The sequence below is a fragment of the Mustela nigripes genome, unplaced genomic scaffold (genome assembly GCF_022355385.1).
Source record: "Mustela nigripes isolate SB6536 unplaced genomic scaffold, MUSNIG.SB6536 HiC_scaffold_148, whole genome shotgun sequence".
Lineage (NCBI taxonomy): Eukaryota > Metazoa > Chordata > Mammalia > Carnivora > Mustelidae > Mustela > Mustela nigripes.
In genome coordinates, this window is record NW_026739562.1 from 9,658,174 (window position 1) to 9,676,076 (window position 17,903).

At 45.9% G+C, this 17,903-nt stretch overlaps 1 protein-coding gene across 1 annotated transcript in view; it reads left to right on the top strand.

Moving 5' to 3' along the window:
• LOC132008440 (receptor-type tyrosine-protein phosphatase eta-like) overlaps window positions 1–17,903 on the top strand; it is a 163,979-nt gene that overhangs the window by 128,058 nt on the left and 18,018 nt on the right. Inside the window, exons 8-17 of the mRNA XM_059387047.1 lie at window positions 705–962; window positions 1,905–2,183; window positions 4,196–4,486; window positions 8,575–8,706; window positions 10,185–10,395; window positions 10,508–10,632; window positions 12,890–12,977; window positions 16,473–16,514; window positions 17,048–17,056; window positions 17,161–17,248. Coding sequence (XP_059243030.1) covers window positions 705–962; window positions 1,905–2,183; window positions 4,196–4,486; window positions 8,575–8,706; window positions 10,185–10,395; window positions 10,508–10,632; window positions 12,890–12,977; window positions 16,473–16,514; window positions 17,048–17,056; window positions 17,161–17,248 — 1,523 coding nt within the window. The remainder of the gene's footprint in view (window positions 1–704; window positions 963–1,904; window positions 2,184–4,195; window positions 4,487–8,574; window positions 8,707–10,184; window positions 10,396–10,507; window positions 10,633–12,889; window positions 12,978–16,472; window positions 16,515–17,047; window positions 17,057–17,160; window positions 17,249–17,903) is intronic.

Consider the following 17,903-nt stretch of genomic DNA (forward strand, 5'->3'; position numbering starts at 1 on the left):
GAAGAGAGAAGTGTGCTGAAAGCAAGGGCAGAAGAGACGCTCTTCTTATGTCCTTATTTCTGGGCCTTGATCTGTGCATTCATATTATATCTGGTTTGGTGTGTGGAGGCGAGGTGGGCAGAGCGGGGTCCCCGGGACACTTCTCTTCTGAGCCCAGCTCCGAGGCTGGACTGTGTGTATGTGTTTTCCCTTCACCCCGTCCTCAAATTCCCCCCAACCTAGCGAATGTCAACTCTGCATTTCAGCTGTTCTCTTACAGGAAGATGTTTTCTTTTGAGGAAATGATTAAAAAACAAAAGCCTATTTATCAAGATACAGGATACATCCTGAAAAACACACACAGCCTAAGTGCGTGGTTTGATGAATTTTCACACACTGAACCCATCTGGTGATCAGCACTTAGATCAGGAAACCGAACTTGATTTCCACTCCAGAAGACCCCTGAAGGGGGGAGCATTTTTAGGGCAAAAGCAGAAGACCAGAGAACTGGCAGATGAATTGGCACATTCATCTGTGCTATGGAGGAGCCAAAATTCCTGAAAGAAATGAGTGTGTGTGTTTCCGCCTTGTTTTGGAATTTATCTTTTGTGAACTCATTTGAGGCTTTGATGGCAAAAGAACAGTTCTCTTGACATTTTGAAATCAAGGTGGGCATTATACTAGTCCTTGACAGACTTCTTCTTCTCTTCCTTTCTTCCAACCAGACCCCAGTGTGGTCTTTGACATCCGTGTGCTCAATGTCACCACAACCGAAATGGAGTTGGAGTGGCAGAATACAGATAATGTTTCTGACTATACCTACTACCTGGACATACAGTCCAAGTACGGCTCTAACAGGACATACAGCTCTCACAAAGCGATCACTCTCAAGGACTTGGTTCCAGGCACCTTATATAACATCACGATCTTTCCAGAAGTGGACCACATCGTGGGGAATTCTGACTTCACTGCACAGTACACAAGTAAGTCTCTTAGGATGCCTGGTCAAGGACTATTCTCCCCGACTCTCTCCTGGAGGGTGAGTCGGAAGCGTTGGCTAAACAGTGGGGAAGGGACCACTGTGTTTCCGGGTTCCCGCTAGAGTAGGAAGCTGCTTAAGTGGAAAACATCAGAAAACAGCAGAGATTCTGCTGTTCTCAGTGTTGCTACTGAGCCATGTGAACCTGGGATTGTTTTTAGAAGCAGAAAGTGATCTGATAAGCATGGATGACATAAGTGTTTCATTAATTCCTTGGGAGTACAGGCTAGAGGAGGGTCACCTTGTCATGCTTCCATTAGAAGATACTGCTCACATGAGGAGCAGTAAGGGAGGTGTCTTTTTAAAAATTTATTTATTTTTTTAAAGGATTTTATTTATTATTTGACACAGAGAGGGAGATCACAAGTAGGCAGAGAGGCAGGCAGAGAGGGGCGGGGGTGAGGAAGCAGGCTCCCTGCTGAGCAGAGAGCCCAATGCGGGCCTTGATCCCAGGACCCTGAGATCATAACCTGAACCAAAGGTAGAGGCTTAACCCACTGAGCCACCCAGGTACTTCAGGTGTCTTGCTCATGTTTGATCTAACTTATATGGTAGACATGGTAGTGTGTGTTATCTTTTTAGTATATTTTTCTCTTTCCTTAATCAGACTTCCAAAACAGATAGGAAATTATATTTGGAAAATATATTTCAGATAATTAAAAGCAGTAAAAAAGGATTTTTTTTCTGAGATTTAATCTGTATGATTATTTTCTGAAGGTCTTTTTGGGAAGAAGACTTCTGTTGTTTGAGTCAGCAAATGTTAGCTTTATTTATTCAGTCCCAAAGGGGTTTTTTAGAGGAAGTAAATAAAATAGTCTTGGAATTCAGGGCTAATCCATGCCTTTTTGTTGTTGTTGTTGTTGTTGTTGTTGTTGTTGAAATGAAGGGCCCAGCATTGTATCCAACATTGAAATAAGTACCAACACCACAGCAGCAACCTTAATTTGGCAGAACTTTGATAGAGATTCCGATATGTACACCTACCACCTTTTTATTAAGAAGGATGGAAGTTCCAGCCATGCAAGAGAACTCATCACGGACATCGGTGTTACCGATGCCACCATCACTGAGTTAATACCTGGGTCGGTATACATGGTGGACATCTTCACCCAAGTTGGGAATGCAACCTGGTCCCTGTCACCGAGCCGGCAGTCATTCTGTACAGGTGAGTAGCCTCAGGTGGCACTTGGACACTTTCCTGGGTGGTGCTGACCTTGCAGGTAGGTCCTCTACAGACTTTAGTAAGTTTCACGTTGTACGGAATACACTGATCTCTTTGAGATATCCTATGAGCTTATTAGTGCTGTCTAGTTATTCTTATTGTTTGTTCCCTCAGGGATTTATTGAACAGTTACTATATGCCAAGTGCTGTTAAATGACACCCAAGTCCCTGCCTTCCTGGAATTTTTATTTTGGTGGGGAAGACAGATAATAAACAAGATAAATAAGTAAGTTATTAGATGACAGTTACTGCTGGGCAGAGGGAAAGTAGAAGGAAGGGGGAGATGAGATGTTTATCTAGGGTGCCCCAGTGAAAAGGTAACTACTGTTCAGCAAAGTCCTGAAGGAAGTGAAGGAGCCAGCCATATGACTGTCAGGACATAGAGCATGAGGCAGAGAAACAGCCAGTGCAAAGGCCCTGGGGCTGGAGTATGCCCACTGGGTTGAAGGAAGATCAGGAGGCCAGAATGGTGGGAGTGGACCAATGGGAGCAAGGGGGCGATGGATGGGCAGATGGTGAGGCCTGAGAGGCAATGTGCCAGGAAATGGATACCATCCAGGCTTGTAGTTCATAGTTTGGTTTCCCCATTGAAGAAGATCAAAAGAATATTGTTAAAATGGATGCTCAGCCTTTTCACCTGTCTTGATCCTTATCTCTCAATGTAAATAGTGCTACAAAGAGAAGGGTAGCTTATGTTTAACTGAAGGAGCTTCAGAGAGGGACCCAGGGAGTGTTTTACAGGTGGTTCTGAGTATTTCGGCTCACAGATCTGCTTGACCCTTTGTCACCTTGGCACCTGTGTACCCCCTTATTCTCCCCCCCTTTGTACCTACATCTTCTCTTCCTTAGACCAAGCTGTGCAAGTGTGTTCAGGCTGATCTGGAAGTAGAGGGTTCCCATTGGATCAGCCTCCCTGGTGGTGCGGGAGCTGGGACCTTGATGACCTCTGACCTCTCATGGGGAGCCGCTAAGAAATCCTGGCAACTCTGAGTCACTTCTGCTGACTTGGGCTCCATCTGCCTGGTCTAGACACTGACCTTTGCGGTTTGGGTTGCTTCCATGCTGACATTTATCTTAGCTATAAGAATTGCCACCGATAGCAAGAGAAAAACGTACATGAGCCTTTATGACTGGAGGGGCTGGAAGAGGTGCTGTGGCAGTAGGTGTGCACTGGGCAGGTGACTTTTTCAGGCCTCCGGTGAAGCATGTGGGAGCTGCTCCTAGTGATTTGTTAGTGCTTTTCCTCCTGCAAAATACTGCAGCATTTGAAGTAGTGATAATACTCTCCCTTAGTACGTTGGTACCCAACCCCAAGATCATGACCTGAGCCAAAATCTAGAGTTGGAAGCTTAACTGACTAACCAGCTAGGCAACCCTGACACCCCATTTTAAAGATGAAGAAACTGATCCCATTTACCATTGATTATTCAGCATGCTGTGTGTCTACAAAATACCCTGGCCTTGGGTTTGGAAGTCCTGGGGTCCAGTTCTGGCTTTGTTGCTTACCAGTCACATCATCTTTAGCAACTTAACGTAACCTCTTGAAGCCTCAGCTGACACATCGGCAGAGTTAATAGGTGTTAACCCTACCTCTTCCAGAAGGATTGTCAGGAGGGCCCCAAGATGAGATGACGCGGGTGAAGGAGTTTGCTGTTCCCATGCCTTTGTGCCACAGCTCGTTCTCACGGAGCCCTGTCATCTTCCGGCGTGGTGACTAGAGGCCACTAGTTCATGTAGTTCCGCATACAGTCCTGCAGTTGAGGCTTAGTTGGGTGACTGAGCCAAGGTCACACAGTTCAGTGATGCCTGATTCAATGTCAGCCTCTGCCTCTTCTACTGGAACGCGTGGCTCTCTCCGCATTACAGATGAGCTGGGATTCTGCTGCTCTCTGAGGGCCAGTGTCTGGCAAGGCACAAGTCCCAGACTCTCACGATGTGCTGTCCTTGCTTGGCAGATCCCGCACCAGTAGCCTTCTTCCACTGCGAAGTGGTCCCCAAAGAGCCAACCTTGATTCTCAAGTGGCCCTGTCCTCCTGGCGCCAACACGGGCTTCCGGCTGGAGATCAGCAGAGGAGCTTGGGAAAATGTGACAGACCTGGAGAACTGCTCATCAGAGAACAGCACTGAGTACAGGACAGAAATCACATGTTTGAATTTTTCTACCTCCTACAACATCAGCGTCGCTGCCTCTTCCTGCAACAAGACGGCGTCTCCCGCCCAAAACACCTGCCTCACTGGCATCACAGGTGGGCTTTGTGGTGGTGGCGGTGGAGGGGGGGCAGGTGGCATTGTGGTCACTCCTGGAGAATGCCGTCCCAGTGGGTCTGCAAGTGTGGCCTAAAAACCTGTATTTCTTTTTCAATTTCTACTAAAATACTTGTTTTTGTTGGCATAGACTGTTAATTCTATGTGAGCCAAAATCTAGAGTTGGAAGCTTCTATAGAAGCTTCTATAGAAATCTAGTCTTAAAAAGCAGAGTAAGAGGGACTCTTTTTTTTTTGTATTCCAAAAGCTTCCTTTGTTTTATAGAATAATTCATATATACACATAGAAATATTCATATATACACAAAAATAGAAGGAGGCATAAAGAAACCCACATATCCATCACCACCCAGTTGAACGTTTGTCAGAGTTTGACCAATCTTCTTTCATTTAGATCCTCTCTTCCCTGACTGGATTACTTTGAGATTAGTCCTGGTCATTCTATACCTTTATTTATACATATATCAGGAAGCATTCCTCCAAGATAGAAGCTCCTTTCCCCTTTCTGACAGAACCACACTGCTTACCATCACACTTAAAAAGTGAGAAGTGCTTTTATGCCCTATGATTACATATCCAGTCAAGATTCCCATTTCCCTAGAATCCATATGGATAAGCTCCCCACCTATTTTGAGGCACAGGGATCACTTCCTGTCGAGGGGATCCCACTAGTCAAACTTTTCATGCTCATTGTTCTTATTTTTTATACTTGGAATAAAAGTTCCTTCTTACGTCTTTGTTTTGTTTTTACCTGTCTTTTCCTTGCAGTGTCTTTGCCAATATTATGTCTTAGATCAGCCTGGTGGGTTGGTCTTGTTTTGTGCTTTTGACTCCTGTATATGTTTCCTTTGGGGTATTAGAATGTTTCTGGAAATTTTCCAAAGAATCCATGAGTGTAATAATAAGAAAAAAAGGCCTCTTACTACAGGAACTCTGACTTGAAAGTGTTTGAGTGGTTCTGTGCACAGAGCCTTGGATTTGGACAGGGAGACCTGGGTTTGATTCTGAGTTCTGCCTTTTGCCAGCTATGGGATCTCAGAAGAGTTACCTAACCTCTATGAGCCTTGTTTTTCTTGGTTATAAAAAGCGGACATAATACTAGCTTTCAGGATTGTTATACAAATTAGATGAGGTCATGTGTTTGCAAGACTGCTTGAGGGTGGCCATGTATGGCTGCTCAGGTAGTGCACCACACAGTTCCAGGGGACACCATTCATATGGACTACAGTGTGCATGGGGCTCCTTGAAGTTGTGTAGTACACAACTGTATCAGATGCCCTGGGTCACACTCCTTCAGGTTTCGGCAGCAGTCTAGAACACAACAGAAATAATGAACCTTCTTTGTAGTTTCTGTTTTTTAGTGTCGTCTCTACAGCTGCTGAGAAACATAAGCCATATCTGACTCCATATCTTTAGGGCTATATGCAGTGCCTAGGGAAGAGAAGGAACTTGTCAGAAATAGTTGTTTCTGAAGCTGAACAGTATGGTAGGTTTGGATAATAGCCAGTTCTTTAGTCCAGTAATTCTCTTACTTTTCAATCTGTACCTCTCTCTTTCCTCAGATGAATTTTTCTTTAAGATTTATTTATTTGTTTGAGAGAGAGAGTGGGGTGGGGGGTGAGGAAGAGGGCCAGAGGGAGAGAATCTTCAAGCAGACTCCAGGCTGAGCATGGAGCCTGATGCAGGGCTCGAGCTCATGACCCATGAGATCATGACCTGAACCGAAACCAAGAGCTGATCTTTCAACCATCTGAGCGATGCGGGTGCCCCCCTCCCGCAGATGAACTTTTATAGACAAAATTAACATATCCTTTATTTATCATAAAGGTGGAGCTGCATTTTCTCTGAGAGGTATGGGATGGGTAATCTGGGAGAACTGGAGTGATGGTCTTCTAGTCATTGGTTAGTTGCTGACTCTATGCCTGGGGTGAGGGACACTGGTGAGTAAGGCCGACGGGGTCCCTGGAGCATAGGATTCAGATAAGGGCAGAGAGGGAAAGGATTTCCAGCCCTGCAGGTAGTTGAGCTAGCATGCCGCTGACGATCTAGTCCCCTCTGGGCAGCTTACAGGCAAAGAGCTGAGGGGAATCCTCGGAGTCTGTGTTGGGAAGCCTGGCTAGGTGGTTGAGAATTAGACATGGGGATAGCGCCCCCAAGTGGTCACTGCTCTCAGTTACTTGTGAAGTTGCGGAAGCCTGGTTCAAAGCTGTGCTATCCTATAGAAAATAATAGGAGTCTCTTGCAGCATTTAACATTTCCGAGGGGCTGCATTAAAAAAAAAAAAAAAAAGTAAAAAGGGGCACTGGGTGGCTCACTGGGTTAAGCGTCTGCCTTCGGCTCAGGTCATGATCCCAGGGTCCTGGGATGGAGCCTGGCGTCCAGCTCCCCTGCTCAGCTAGGAGTCTGCTTCTCTCTCTCCCTCCGCCTCTCCCCCACCCACTCGTGCTTGCTCACTCTCTCTCTCTTTCTCAAATAAATAAATAAAATATTTATATGAAAATTGAAAAAATAAAGTAAAAAGGAAGAGCTGACATTGATTTAAATCACATTTAATATTAAAAACATCATTATAGGGGCACCTGGGTGGCTCAGTGGGTTAAGCCTCTGCCTTCAGCCCAAGTCATGATCTCAGGGTCCTGGGATCGAGCCCTGCATCGGGCTCTCTGCTCAGCGGGGAGCCTGCTTCCCCCTCTCTCTCTCTGCCTGCCTCTCTGCCTACTTGTGATTTCTCTTTCTCTGTGTCAAATAAACAAAATCTTAAAAAAAAAAAAACATCATTATATATTATATATTAAAAACATCATTCCAACACATAATCTACACAAAGTCAATTATTGATGAATTATTTTACATTCTTTTCTCATGCTCAGTCTTCAGCATCCAGTCTGTGATTACACACCTAGCACGCCCGAACTGGGTCTGGTCATGTTTTAGCAGCTGAGCAGCTCTGCGTGGCTGGTGTTGCCGCCCTGGGCAGCACCAAGTGTGGGAGCCCCGCTGCGGTGTTTTTGTTCAGTTTTCTCAGTCTCCCTGAATCTTGACTATAATGATGAAAACATTCGAACTGTACGTGGGAGACAGATTTAGGTAAAGAGAGAGTACGTGTGTGTGTGTGTGTGTGTAGAAAGATCATCTTTAATTCAGCGTTTTCTTCCTCTTGCGTTAACTCGGAGGCTGACTTCAGAAGCTCAGTTCAGAAAAGGGGAGGCACATCCTCGTGAAGGTTGTGCATGGAATGTTCCTGCATGGGCTTTTCTGGGAGGGGGATCAGTCGGGTTTCTCTAGGTGGCATTTTAAACCAACTCCAGCAAAAAAAATGACGACTTTAGTTTGAAGAATATGGACCAGGAACACAGCCAGGTCTCAGGAGAAAGCGCATCCTCTCCATGTCAGCTTTGCTTTCTTTCTTTTCTTTTTTAAAAGATTTTATTTATTTATCAGAGAGAGAGAGAGAGAGCGCGCGCGCACAAGCAGGTAGAGGTGGAGAGAGAAGTAGGCTCCCTGCCAAGCAAGGAGACGGATGTGGGACTCGATCCCAGGACCCTGGAATCATGACCCGAGCCGAAGGCAGCGGCTTAACCGACTGAGCCACCCAGAGGCATCCCTCAGCTTTGCTTTCATCCAGGTCTCTCTGTTCCATCATGGTCCTCAGCCAAGCAAACTGTCCGGTGCCGTGGCCACGCGGTGGGCAGGTGACTGCGGACAGCTCCCACCTCAGAGTCCCAGCCACGCAGGCTCTCTCTCGCTCTCCATCCCCCCTGGCTCTCTGGGTCAGGATGATAAGACGATAACAAAGGCAGGTTGTTTTCAACAAACAAGGCTGCTGGGAGCCTGCCCAGGCGTGTGGCTGGGTATGCTGAAGGTGCCGTTGGGAGCTGGGGATCTGCCATCTCTGCCCCCTACTTCCCTTTCCTGTCCCTGGCTCTGGATGTGCTTTCCCCGAAGCCCCCTCCCCGCTCCCAGAGCAAGGGCAGAGCTTGAAGGCACTACAGCAAACTTCTCCTTAATAATTTTGTTCCCTCTTTGGTTTTAAATGGTGGGTGATCATGTTTTGTTTTGTTCTGTTTCAGACCCCCCTTCTCCAGATGCATCCCCGAATATTACGTCCATCAGTCACAATTCCGTAAAGGTTGAGTTCAGTGGCTTTGAAGCCAGCCACGGACCCATCAAAGCCTATGCGCTTATTCTCACCACTGGGAATGGTAAGGAGGGGTCGGTTATGGCTCCAGTAGCCCAGGAGCCATGCCGTGACAGGGGCCCATTCCTGTGCCCACTGAGGCACTCTGGAGATACAAGCACATGTCTGTTTTTACACTGTCACCCATGCTTTGGCTCTCAGAAGGCGGTGGGTGAGCTCTTTGTCCAATGATCTAGGTTAGGGTTGACAGACTTTCTGTGAAGGGCTGGATGGCAAATAGTTTCAGCTTTGCAGGCCGTGCAGTCCCTCTCACAGCTGCCCGACTCTGGCACTGTGGGGTGAGAGCGGCCGCAGAAGGGGCGTGAAGAATGAGTGTGGCTGTTCCATTAAAATATTATTTGTCAGAATGGGTGGCCGGCTGGATCTGGCCTGTGGGTTGTACTTGGCTCTGACCTCTGACCTAGGTTTTTGTTCTCTTTTACAACACAGGATCTTTCAGGTGACAGAATGTTAGTCTGTTAACCAACTCTCTTTTTCTCTCTCTCTCTTTCTCTCTCTCTCACTCACACACACACGTGCGTGCATATGTGCGCACACACACACACACACATGTCATACTAGAGGGTGACTTTCTCTTGAAGGAAAACAGAAAGTGACTTCTGCATTTGTGGTTAAACACTTGCAGAAAGCGTCCTCACAGCTGAGAGAGGAGGGGGCTCACATGCTCCTTTTCCCCAGTGGGGCTCCATTACATTCTTTGGTGGGAAGAAGGGTGTGATTTGGGGTTGTTCTTGTTAGTGTTAGCTGTCCTTGTGCAATGCACAAGGCTGCATTTTCAAGGCCACGTTCTGTTGTTGATTCTTTAAATGGGAACAATGCAGTACTGCCTCTGCCCATTCTCTCAGCCCTGCCCAGGGTACTGTCCTCACCTCCTCGAGGACCCAGAGGTGGAGCCCCTTGTGAGGCGTGTGAAATCCTGGAAGACAAGGACTTTGCTGGTGTCATAAACCCATGGCAGGGTTTCCACAGCTGATGCTGAGATCTCTCAGTCTCTCTGTCTTTTTGTTTTGGGTCTGTTTCAAGTCATTTTGTGGTGAAGGTTTCCAGCAAAATCCAAACTTAGACGTTGCTGAATGAAGGAGGAAATATTTCATAGTGACCACAGTGACCAACGTCACCCTGTGGTAAGGAGACCACAGGCACTAAGTTGATGGTCTGGCTTGAAAATCAACCCCATTGTAAATGCAGTGTGGTCTTGGGCCCAGGTTCTTTTAGCTTTCCATGCCTTCATTTTCCCACCTGTAAGATGGGTACAGTAAACTAGTGTGATGAGACTGTTGCCAGTGTCTGTCGTTTAGTGCACAGAGATTAAGTAAAGCAGGTACAACTTAGTTTAAGTGAAGCCTGACGGAGAACACGTGAGAGATGGGAGCTATCGCCATTACCGCCCAGCATCAATGTCACTATTTAGATACGTGGGGAATGGAAATCTCTCTCTGCAGTCACTTATCTTATGACTTTCTTTCTGTGTGCCTTTCTTAGCTGTTCAGCCATCTGCAGATGTTTTGAGATACACGTATGAGGATTTCAAAAACGGGGCCTCAGACACTTACGTGACGTACCTCATCACCACAGAAGAGAAGAGACGTTCTCAGGGCTTGGCTGAGGTCTTGAAATACGAAGTCGAGGTTGGGAACGAGTCAACCACACACGGTTATTACAACGGGAAGCTGGAACCCCTGGGCTCCTATCGGTAATGCCCTAGTGGTTCTTGCCCTCTGGGGCCCATCCTTGTGAGTGCGAAGTTTGCACACCATGGAGGTGGCCCCGTCTCAGCTCTCTCTTTTCTTCTTGTCATCCCATAGGGCTTGTGTGGCCGGCTTCACCAACATCACCTTTAACCCTCGCAATAATGGACTCATAGATGGGCCCGAGAGCTACGTGTCCTTCAGTCCTTATTCAGATGCAGTGTTCTTGCCCCAGGATCCAGGTAGACAAGAACAACAGTGCTCTTAACATCTCAGTGGGGTTTTGCTTCTGGTGTGGACAGAAGGCCGCGAGTTTGCACGCCTCCCTCCATCCCTGGGAGGGCTGGTCTCTCCTCTCAGAAGCTGAGAGGTCTCGTGGCCACCAAGGGCCACATCTGCTTCCTGGAAGGAGACCCCCCGCCCTGCCCGCCCCCACTCTCTCTCTCCTCGGCCCATTGCCCTTCCACTCTGCAAACACATTTAGTCCTTTTTTTCAGAGTGGTCGTTCGTGTGCCCACGTGCCAGGCTCCATTTGACTTTAGTGCATGGCACCTTCAAATGTTAGGGCCAAACGAGCCGCATAAATTGTCTTGTCCAGCTCCTCTCTGAGGCACGAGGCTGTGAAGGCCCAGAGAGGGGCAGTGACTTGTGTAGAGGCAGGCCTGACACTCTCTCCTCAAACTCCTTTGTCACACAGAACAAAGTGATTCTGGAGCTTCAGGGACCCAAGGGAATATATACCTTACCTTCAGGCCAGCAGCAAAGTGATCCGCTGTTTGTTAGTGTGTCCGGTTTTTACACTTGATAGTTGTTGGCTTCAGGAAAGAAGCCCCAGGAGCCAAGTTCAGGGAGCCCCCACCCTCTCCCCCAGTAATCAGATGGGTTTTCTGTCACTTAAGCACAGTGCTGTTGGTACTTCCGCTCGTTGGTGGGTATTAGTCTCACAGAGTTAGGGGTGGAGGAACCACAGGGAACATTTTTCCTAGTGGTTTTTAAACAGCGGTCATTCTACCAAATAGGACCCAGATCTGAGACCCTCCCTGCCCCCACCCTGCCTCCAAAAGAGCATTTCTGCCTGGTTTTCTACTTTATATATTGGGCTGCTGCATGCAATTTCATCTGAAGAAAGACATCAGCAGTAAGAACAACTTGAAAATCATAGACAGCCCAGTTCCCTATGTTTGCAGTGGAGGAACCCTGGGGAGGGGAGCCGTGACTTTCTCAAGACCAGCCCATTGGTGGTGGGCTGGGGCGGAGGAACCTGGATCCCAAATGCCTGGACTAATTTTATGTCCAAAGATATTTAACGTGCGCGCGCGCACACACACACACACACACACTCTCTGGTTTGAAGACTCTGGGCCAATTGTGAACATCTTTTTTTTTTTTTAAAGCTTAATTTTGCTGAACAATTTTTTCATATGTCTGTTAGCCATTTATATGTCTTCTGCCCCCAAACCACATTGAGATACCACCTTACACCAGTTAGAATGGCCAAAATCAACAGAACGGGAAACAACAGGTGTTGGAGAGGATGTGGAGAAAGGGGAACTCTCCTACACTGTTGGTGGGAATGCAAGCTGGTGCAGCCACCTTGGAGAACACTGTGGAGATGCCACAAGAAATTAAAAATAGAGCTTCCCTCTGACCCTGCAATTGCACTACTGGGTATTTACCCCAAACATACAGATGTTCTGAAAAGAAGGGCCATCTGCACCCCAGTGTTCATAGCAGCAATGGCCACAGTCGCCAAACTGTGGAAAGAGTCAAGATGCCCTTCAACGGACGAATGGATAAAAAAGATGTGGTCCATATATACAATGGACTATTAGGCCTCCATCAGAAAGGATGAATACCCAACTTTTGTATCAACATGGACGGGACTGGAGGAGATTATGCTGAGTGAAAGAAGTCAAGCAGAGAAAGTCAATTATCATACGGTTTCACTCACTTGTGGAACATAAGGAGCGATATGGAGGACATTAGGAGAAGGAAAGGAAAAGTGAATTGGGGGACATTGGAAGGGGAGACGAAGCATGAGAGACTGTGGACTCTGAGAAACAAACTGAGGGTTCTGGAGGGGAGGAAGTGGGGGGTTGGGTGAGCCTGGTGGTGGGTATTAAGGAGGGCAAGTATTTTATTTTATTTTTTAAATTTTTGTTAACATATGATGTATTATTAGCCCCAGGGGTAGAGGTCTGTGAAGCATCAGGCTTGCACATTTCACACACTCACCATAGCACATACCCTCTCAATGTCCATAACCCCGGCAACCCTCAGTTTGTTTTGTGAGATTAAGAGTCTCTTATGGTTTGTCTCTAAGGGGGGCACGTATTTCATGGAGCACTGGGTGTGGTGCATAAACAATGAATCTTGGAACACTGAAAAAATAAAATAAAATTAAAAATATAAAAAATTTTATTTAAATTCAATTAACATATAGTATATTATCAACTCGTGAGCATCTTCTGAAGTGCCTCCTGTTTGGACTTTTCCCAGGTGTCATCTGTGGAGCAGTTTTTGGGTGCATCTTTGGTGCCTTGGTAATTGTGGCTGTGGGCGGCTTCATCTTCTGGAGAAAGAAAAGGTGATTGTTTATGTTGACTTTTTTTTTTTTTAAGATTTTACTTATTTCTTTGATAGAGACACAGCAAGAGAGGGAGCACAAGCAGAGGGAGTGGGAGACAGAGCAGCAGACTCCCTGCTGAGCAGGGAGCCTGATATGGGGCTTGATCCCAGGACCCTGGCATCATGACCTGAGCTGAAGGCAGATGCTTAATGACTGAGCCACCCAGGTGCCCTAAGGGAGCTTTTTACTATGGAAAATTTCAGAGAGTCACACGATTGGAAGGACCAGTGTCATGGCCCGCAACCCCTCCCCCCCCCCAATCCCCGTGATTCACACTGTCCACTGCTGGCCAGTCCTGCTTCCCCTTAGCCGCCCCGGCATCAGGTCCTGGTGAACACTGCCGTGTAAGGTGCTTCCTCAGAACTGTGCCTTCTGGTTCCGGAATCAGTGGTGTGGTGTTAAGAGATTTCACTCTCGAGTTAGCTAAGTATGAACACATGTGTGGTCTGACTAGCAGTAGGGAGCTTTGCCGGGATGTCTAGGAGACTCTGTGATGTGACACTGAGTGTTAAATAGATACAGCGTGTGAGGAGTAAAAATAGCATCTCTGTTTTGAGTGCTTCCTGTGTGACTGGATTTGTGTTTTCCATCAATTCTCATATTCATGGGGCTCTAGGAGGCGGGTCTTGAAAGCCCCATTGCAAGGACACACAAGCTGAGTGTAGGAAGTGTAGAAGCGAACTTGAACCCAGTGTTTGCACTTTATTGCTAGCTCTCTTGTCTGACCATGTGTGGGGCAAGTGAAGCCTGTGTATCTGCTGGCATTCATTCATCCTCAGGTGCGGCCAGCCAGGGAGTTTCCTTCTGGCTCAGAGTCCCTGAAAGCAGCCATGCCAGGTTCTTCTGCCACCATCTTGCCCTGTTGGGTTGACAGGCAGATTTTAAATGTGTGTGTGTGTGTGTGTGTGTGGAGGGGGTCAAAACAGCTTTATTGTTTCTTGTTGAAATAAGAGTTATACATGCTTGTGGTAGCAAATCAAAAAACAAAGCAGAAATGAAAAAGAAGAGCAAAGGAACTAGATAATTCATAATCACAGCTTCTGCACAAAACTACATTTCACATTGATATGGTTGTGAAACTCACAGATACGCGCGCACACACACACACACACACATGGAATCATATTATGGACATCATTTTCTAGTCTGGACAGCTTCAAGTCTTCTTCATTTTAAGCAGATACAGAGTTTCAACTGTATGGAAATTATTCAATTTTCCTGATGTCTTCAGTTTATTTTATTATATTTTATTTTTTTTGGTACAGTTAGTTAACTTGTCTCTAAATCTTTGGGCACATTCATGATTATTCCCTTAGGCTAAATCCCAAAGTGGGCAGTTTGCTGACTCTTTGGGTATGGTTCCTGTTTCCAATTTTTTTTTTTTAAAGATTTTATTTGTTTGAGTAAGTGAGAGAAAGAGAGAGCATAAGCAGGCGGGAGGGGGACAGGGAGAGGGAGAAGCAGGCTCCCCACTGAGCAGGGAGCTCAGTGATCCCAGGACTCTGAAATGACAGCCTGAGCTGAAGGCAGATGCTTACCCCACTGAGCCCCTCAATTTTTTTTTTAATTTTTAATTTTTTTATAAACATATAATATATTTTTATCCCCAGGGGTACAGGTCTGTGAATCGCCCGGTTTACACACTTCACAGCACTCACCAAAGCACATACCCTCCCCAATGTCCATAATCCCATCCCCTTCTCCCAATCCCCCTCCCCCCAGCAACTCTCAGTTTGTTTTGCGAGATTAAGAGTCACTTATGGTTTGTCTCCCTCCCAATCCCATCTTGTTTCATTTATTCTTCTCCTACCCCCTTAAGCCCACATGTTGCATCACCACTTCCTCATATCAGGGAGATCATATCATAGTTTTCTTTCTCTGCTTGACTTATTTCGCTAAGCATGATACGCTCTAGTTCCATCCATGTTGTCGCAAATGGCAAGATTTCATTTCTTTTGATGGCTGCATAGTATTCCATTGTGTATATACACCACATCTTCTTTATCCATTCATCTGTTGATGGACATCTAGGTTCTTTCCATAGTTTGGCTATTGTGGACATTGCTGCTATAAACATTCAGGTGCACGTGCCCCTTCGGATCACTACGTTTGTATCTTTAGGGTAAATACCCAGTAGTGCTATTGCTGGGTCATAGGGTAGTTTTATTTTCAACATTTTGAGGAACCTCCATGTTGTTTTCCAGAGAGGTTGCACCAGCTTGCATTCTCACCAACAGTGTAGGAGGGTTCCCCTTTCTCCGCATCCTCGCCAGCATCTGTCATTTCCTGACTTGTTAATTTTAGCCATTCTGACTGGTGTGAGGTGATATCTCATCGTGGTTTTGATTTGTATTTCCCTGATGCCCAGTGATATGGAGCACTTTTTCATGTGTCTGTTGGCCATCTGGATGTCTTCTTTGCAGAAATGTCTGTTCATGTCCTCTGCCCATTTCTTGATTGGATTATTTGTTTTTTGGGTGTTGAGTTTGCTAAGTTCTTTATAGATTTTGGACAATAGCCCTTTATCTGATATGTCGTTTGCAAATATCTTCTCCCATTCTGTCAGTTGTCTTTTGGTTTTGTTAACTGTTTCCTTTGTTGTGCAAAAGCTTTTTATCTTGATAAAATCCCAATAGTTCATTTTTGCCCTTGCTTCCCTTGCCTTTGGTGTTGTTCCTAGGAAGATGTTGCTGCGGTTGAGGTCGAAGAGGTTGCTGCCTGTGTTCTCCTCAAGGATTTTGATGGAGTCCTTTCTCACATTGAGGTCCTTCATCCATTTTGAGTCTATTTTTGTGTGTGGTGTAAGGAAATGGTCCAATTTCATTTTTCTGCATGTGGCTGTCCAATTTTCCCAGCACCATTTATTGAAGAGGCTGTCTTTTTTCCATTGGACATTCTTTCCTGCTTTGTCGAAGATTAGTTGACCATAGAGTTGAGGGTCTATTTCTGGAGCCCCTCAATTTTGATACATACTGACAAATCACCTTCCAGAATTGGTGTGTGTATGTGTGTGTGTTTGTATGTGTGTGTGTATGTTTTAAACACCAATATGGGGTTTAGCCAACAATGCAGGAGATTGCCAGGATCCCACCACATACCTATAGTGGAGATATTTTCTGGTTTATTCCATTAACTTATCGGGAAGCCCTTCTCGAAGAGTATGAAGAAATGACTCTGGCTTTAAAAAGGAGTCATGCTGCGGATTCACGTTTACCCAGAGGTATATCTAACGGTGGCCTGGGCAAGGTTCTTCCATACTTTTGGATGGTATGAAAGAGAGTTACTTTGCAGATTTGTAACCAGGGTTTGCTGCCTAGACCTCTAAGCTTAGTGTTAGGAAACAAGATTTAGTGTCATATATATATAAAAGGCATTTTGTAGATACATGAAAGTGGAAAAGCCCAGAATTACCCTTTTGTTGGTCTTAATGGGTCTTTGTTTCTTTTAAAACAGGAAAGATGCGAAGAATAATGAGGTATCCTTTTCTCAAATTAAGTAAGTCTCTGGAGTTATGAGCTTTATTTGAAGACATTTGATCCCCCAATCTGTTCAGTAACTATCCAGAGAATTTTTGGTGGAACTTGCTGTCCTTTTTTCTAACACATTTGGCCATGATCATCCTGAAGTTCTTGCTAGCTTTGTTTTTCTGCAAGGAACGTGTTTATTTGTCTCCGGAAGCTAGTAGCTTCCTTGCCATGTTCTCCTAAGGCGAGTAAAACCTCACTTCCATATTCTACCAATAAATTTGTATTTTGTGATTGTTAAGGAAAAATAAATGGGTTATCAATATCTAGGAGAGGACCTTGTTGGAAGTCACAAAGCCAATCAGTTATATGAGAGGGTCTAGAAGTGAGATTTCCTGATTTACATTTCAGTGGTTTGTAAATAACATTATAGTGAGCCCTCCCTCCCCCATTTATTACTATGGTTTTTGTTCTTTTGGGAAGATGTTTACTATTATCTCTCGAGTCATGACTGAGTCGGTGTTTCTAATGGATTATTTTTTTCTTTCCCTTTCTATGATGAAGACCTAAAAAGTGAGTAGCTGCTTTAATTTTTTCTAATAACTTGTATTTTTCTGTTTTGAGCATGAACTTTATTGCATGTACAAGAGTCCTAAGGAGTTGTTCTATTTTCTTAGATCCAAGTTAATCAAAGTGGAGAATTTCGAGGCCTACTTTAAGAAACAACAAGCGGACTCCAACTGTGGGTTTGCAGAAGAATATGAAGTACGTGGTTGTAAATAATGTGTTTTTTAACTGCTTTATGTTTCTTCCAAAAGTTGGGGACCCGCCCATTTTTGTTGCAAGGAGAAGCGCTGGGTGAGAGGCGGCCCTCTTGGAGGGGGGAGGAGCTCTTCCATGTCCCCCTCGGGGGTCCCACTGTGGCTGCGTGGGCTGCGAGCCCTTAGATGTACCCTCACTGCTAGTGATTTTTGTGTTTAACTTTGTTGAGAAATGAAGAGTATGCAGAGAGAGGGAGAGAAACTGGGCATTTCTGTCCGGGGGCTGTTCACTGGAGTAGTTGGGAAGCTGTGGGGGCTGGCGTGGGGCACCGTGCGGCCCAGGTTTGATTCCTGAGCATCATGAAGAGCTGCGTAAAGAGTTCCCGTGCTTCCATCCTGTTCCGTCCTGTCCAGCGTGCTCTGACCAGCCCCACCAGCCCAGAGCCACTCCCTCAGAATGGTCACACACACTCACACACTCCCTCTCTCCCTGCCCTTCCCTGCCACCCTCCCCACCCTGCCCTGTGCTGGCCTGCGCCCTGCTGCTGTCTCTGCCTGCCCATTTGCATCGGCTTCCTGTGGCTACCATAACAAATCACCACAAACTCGTGGCTTAAAACATCAAATTTATATTCTCTTGTGGTTCTGGAGGCTCTACT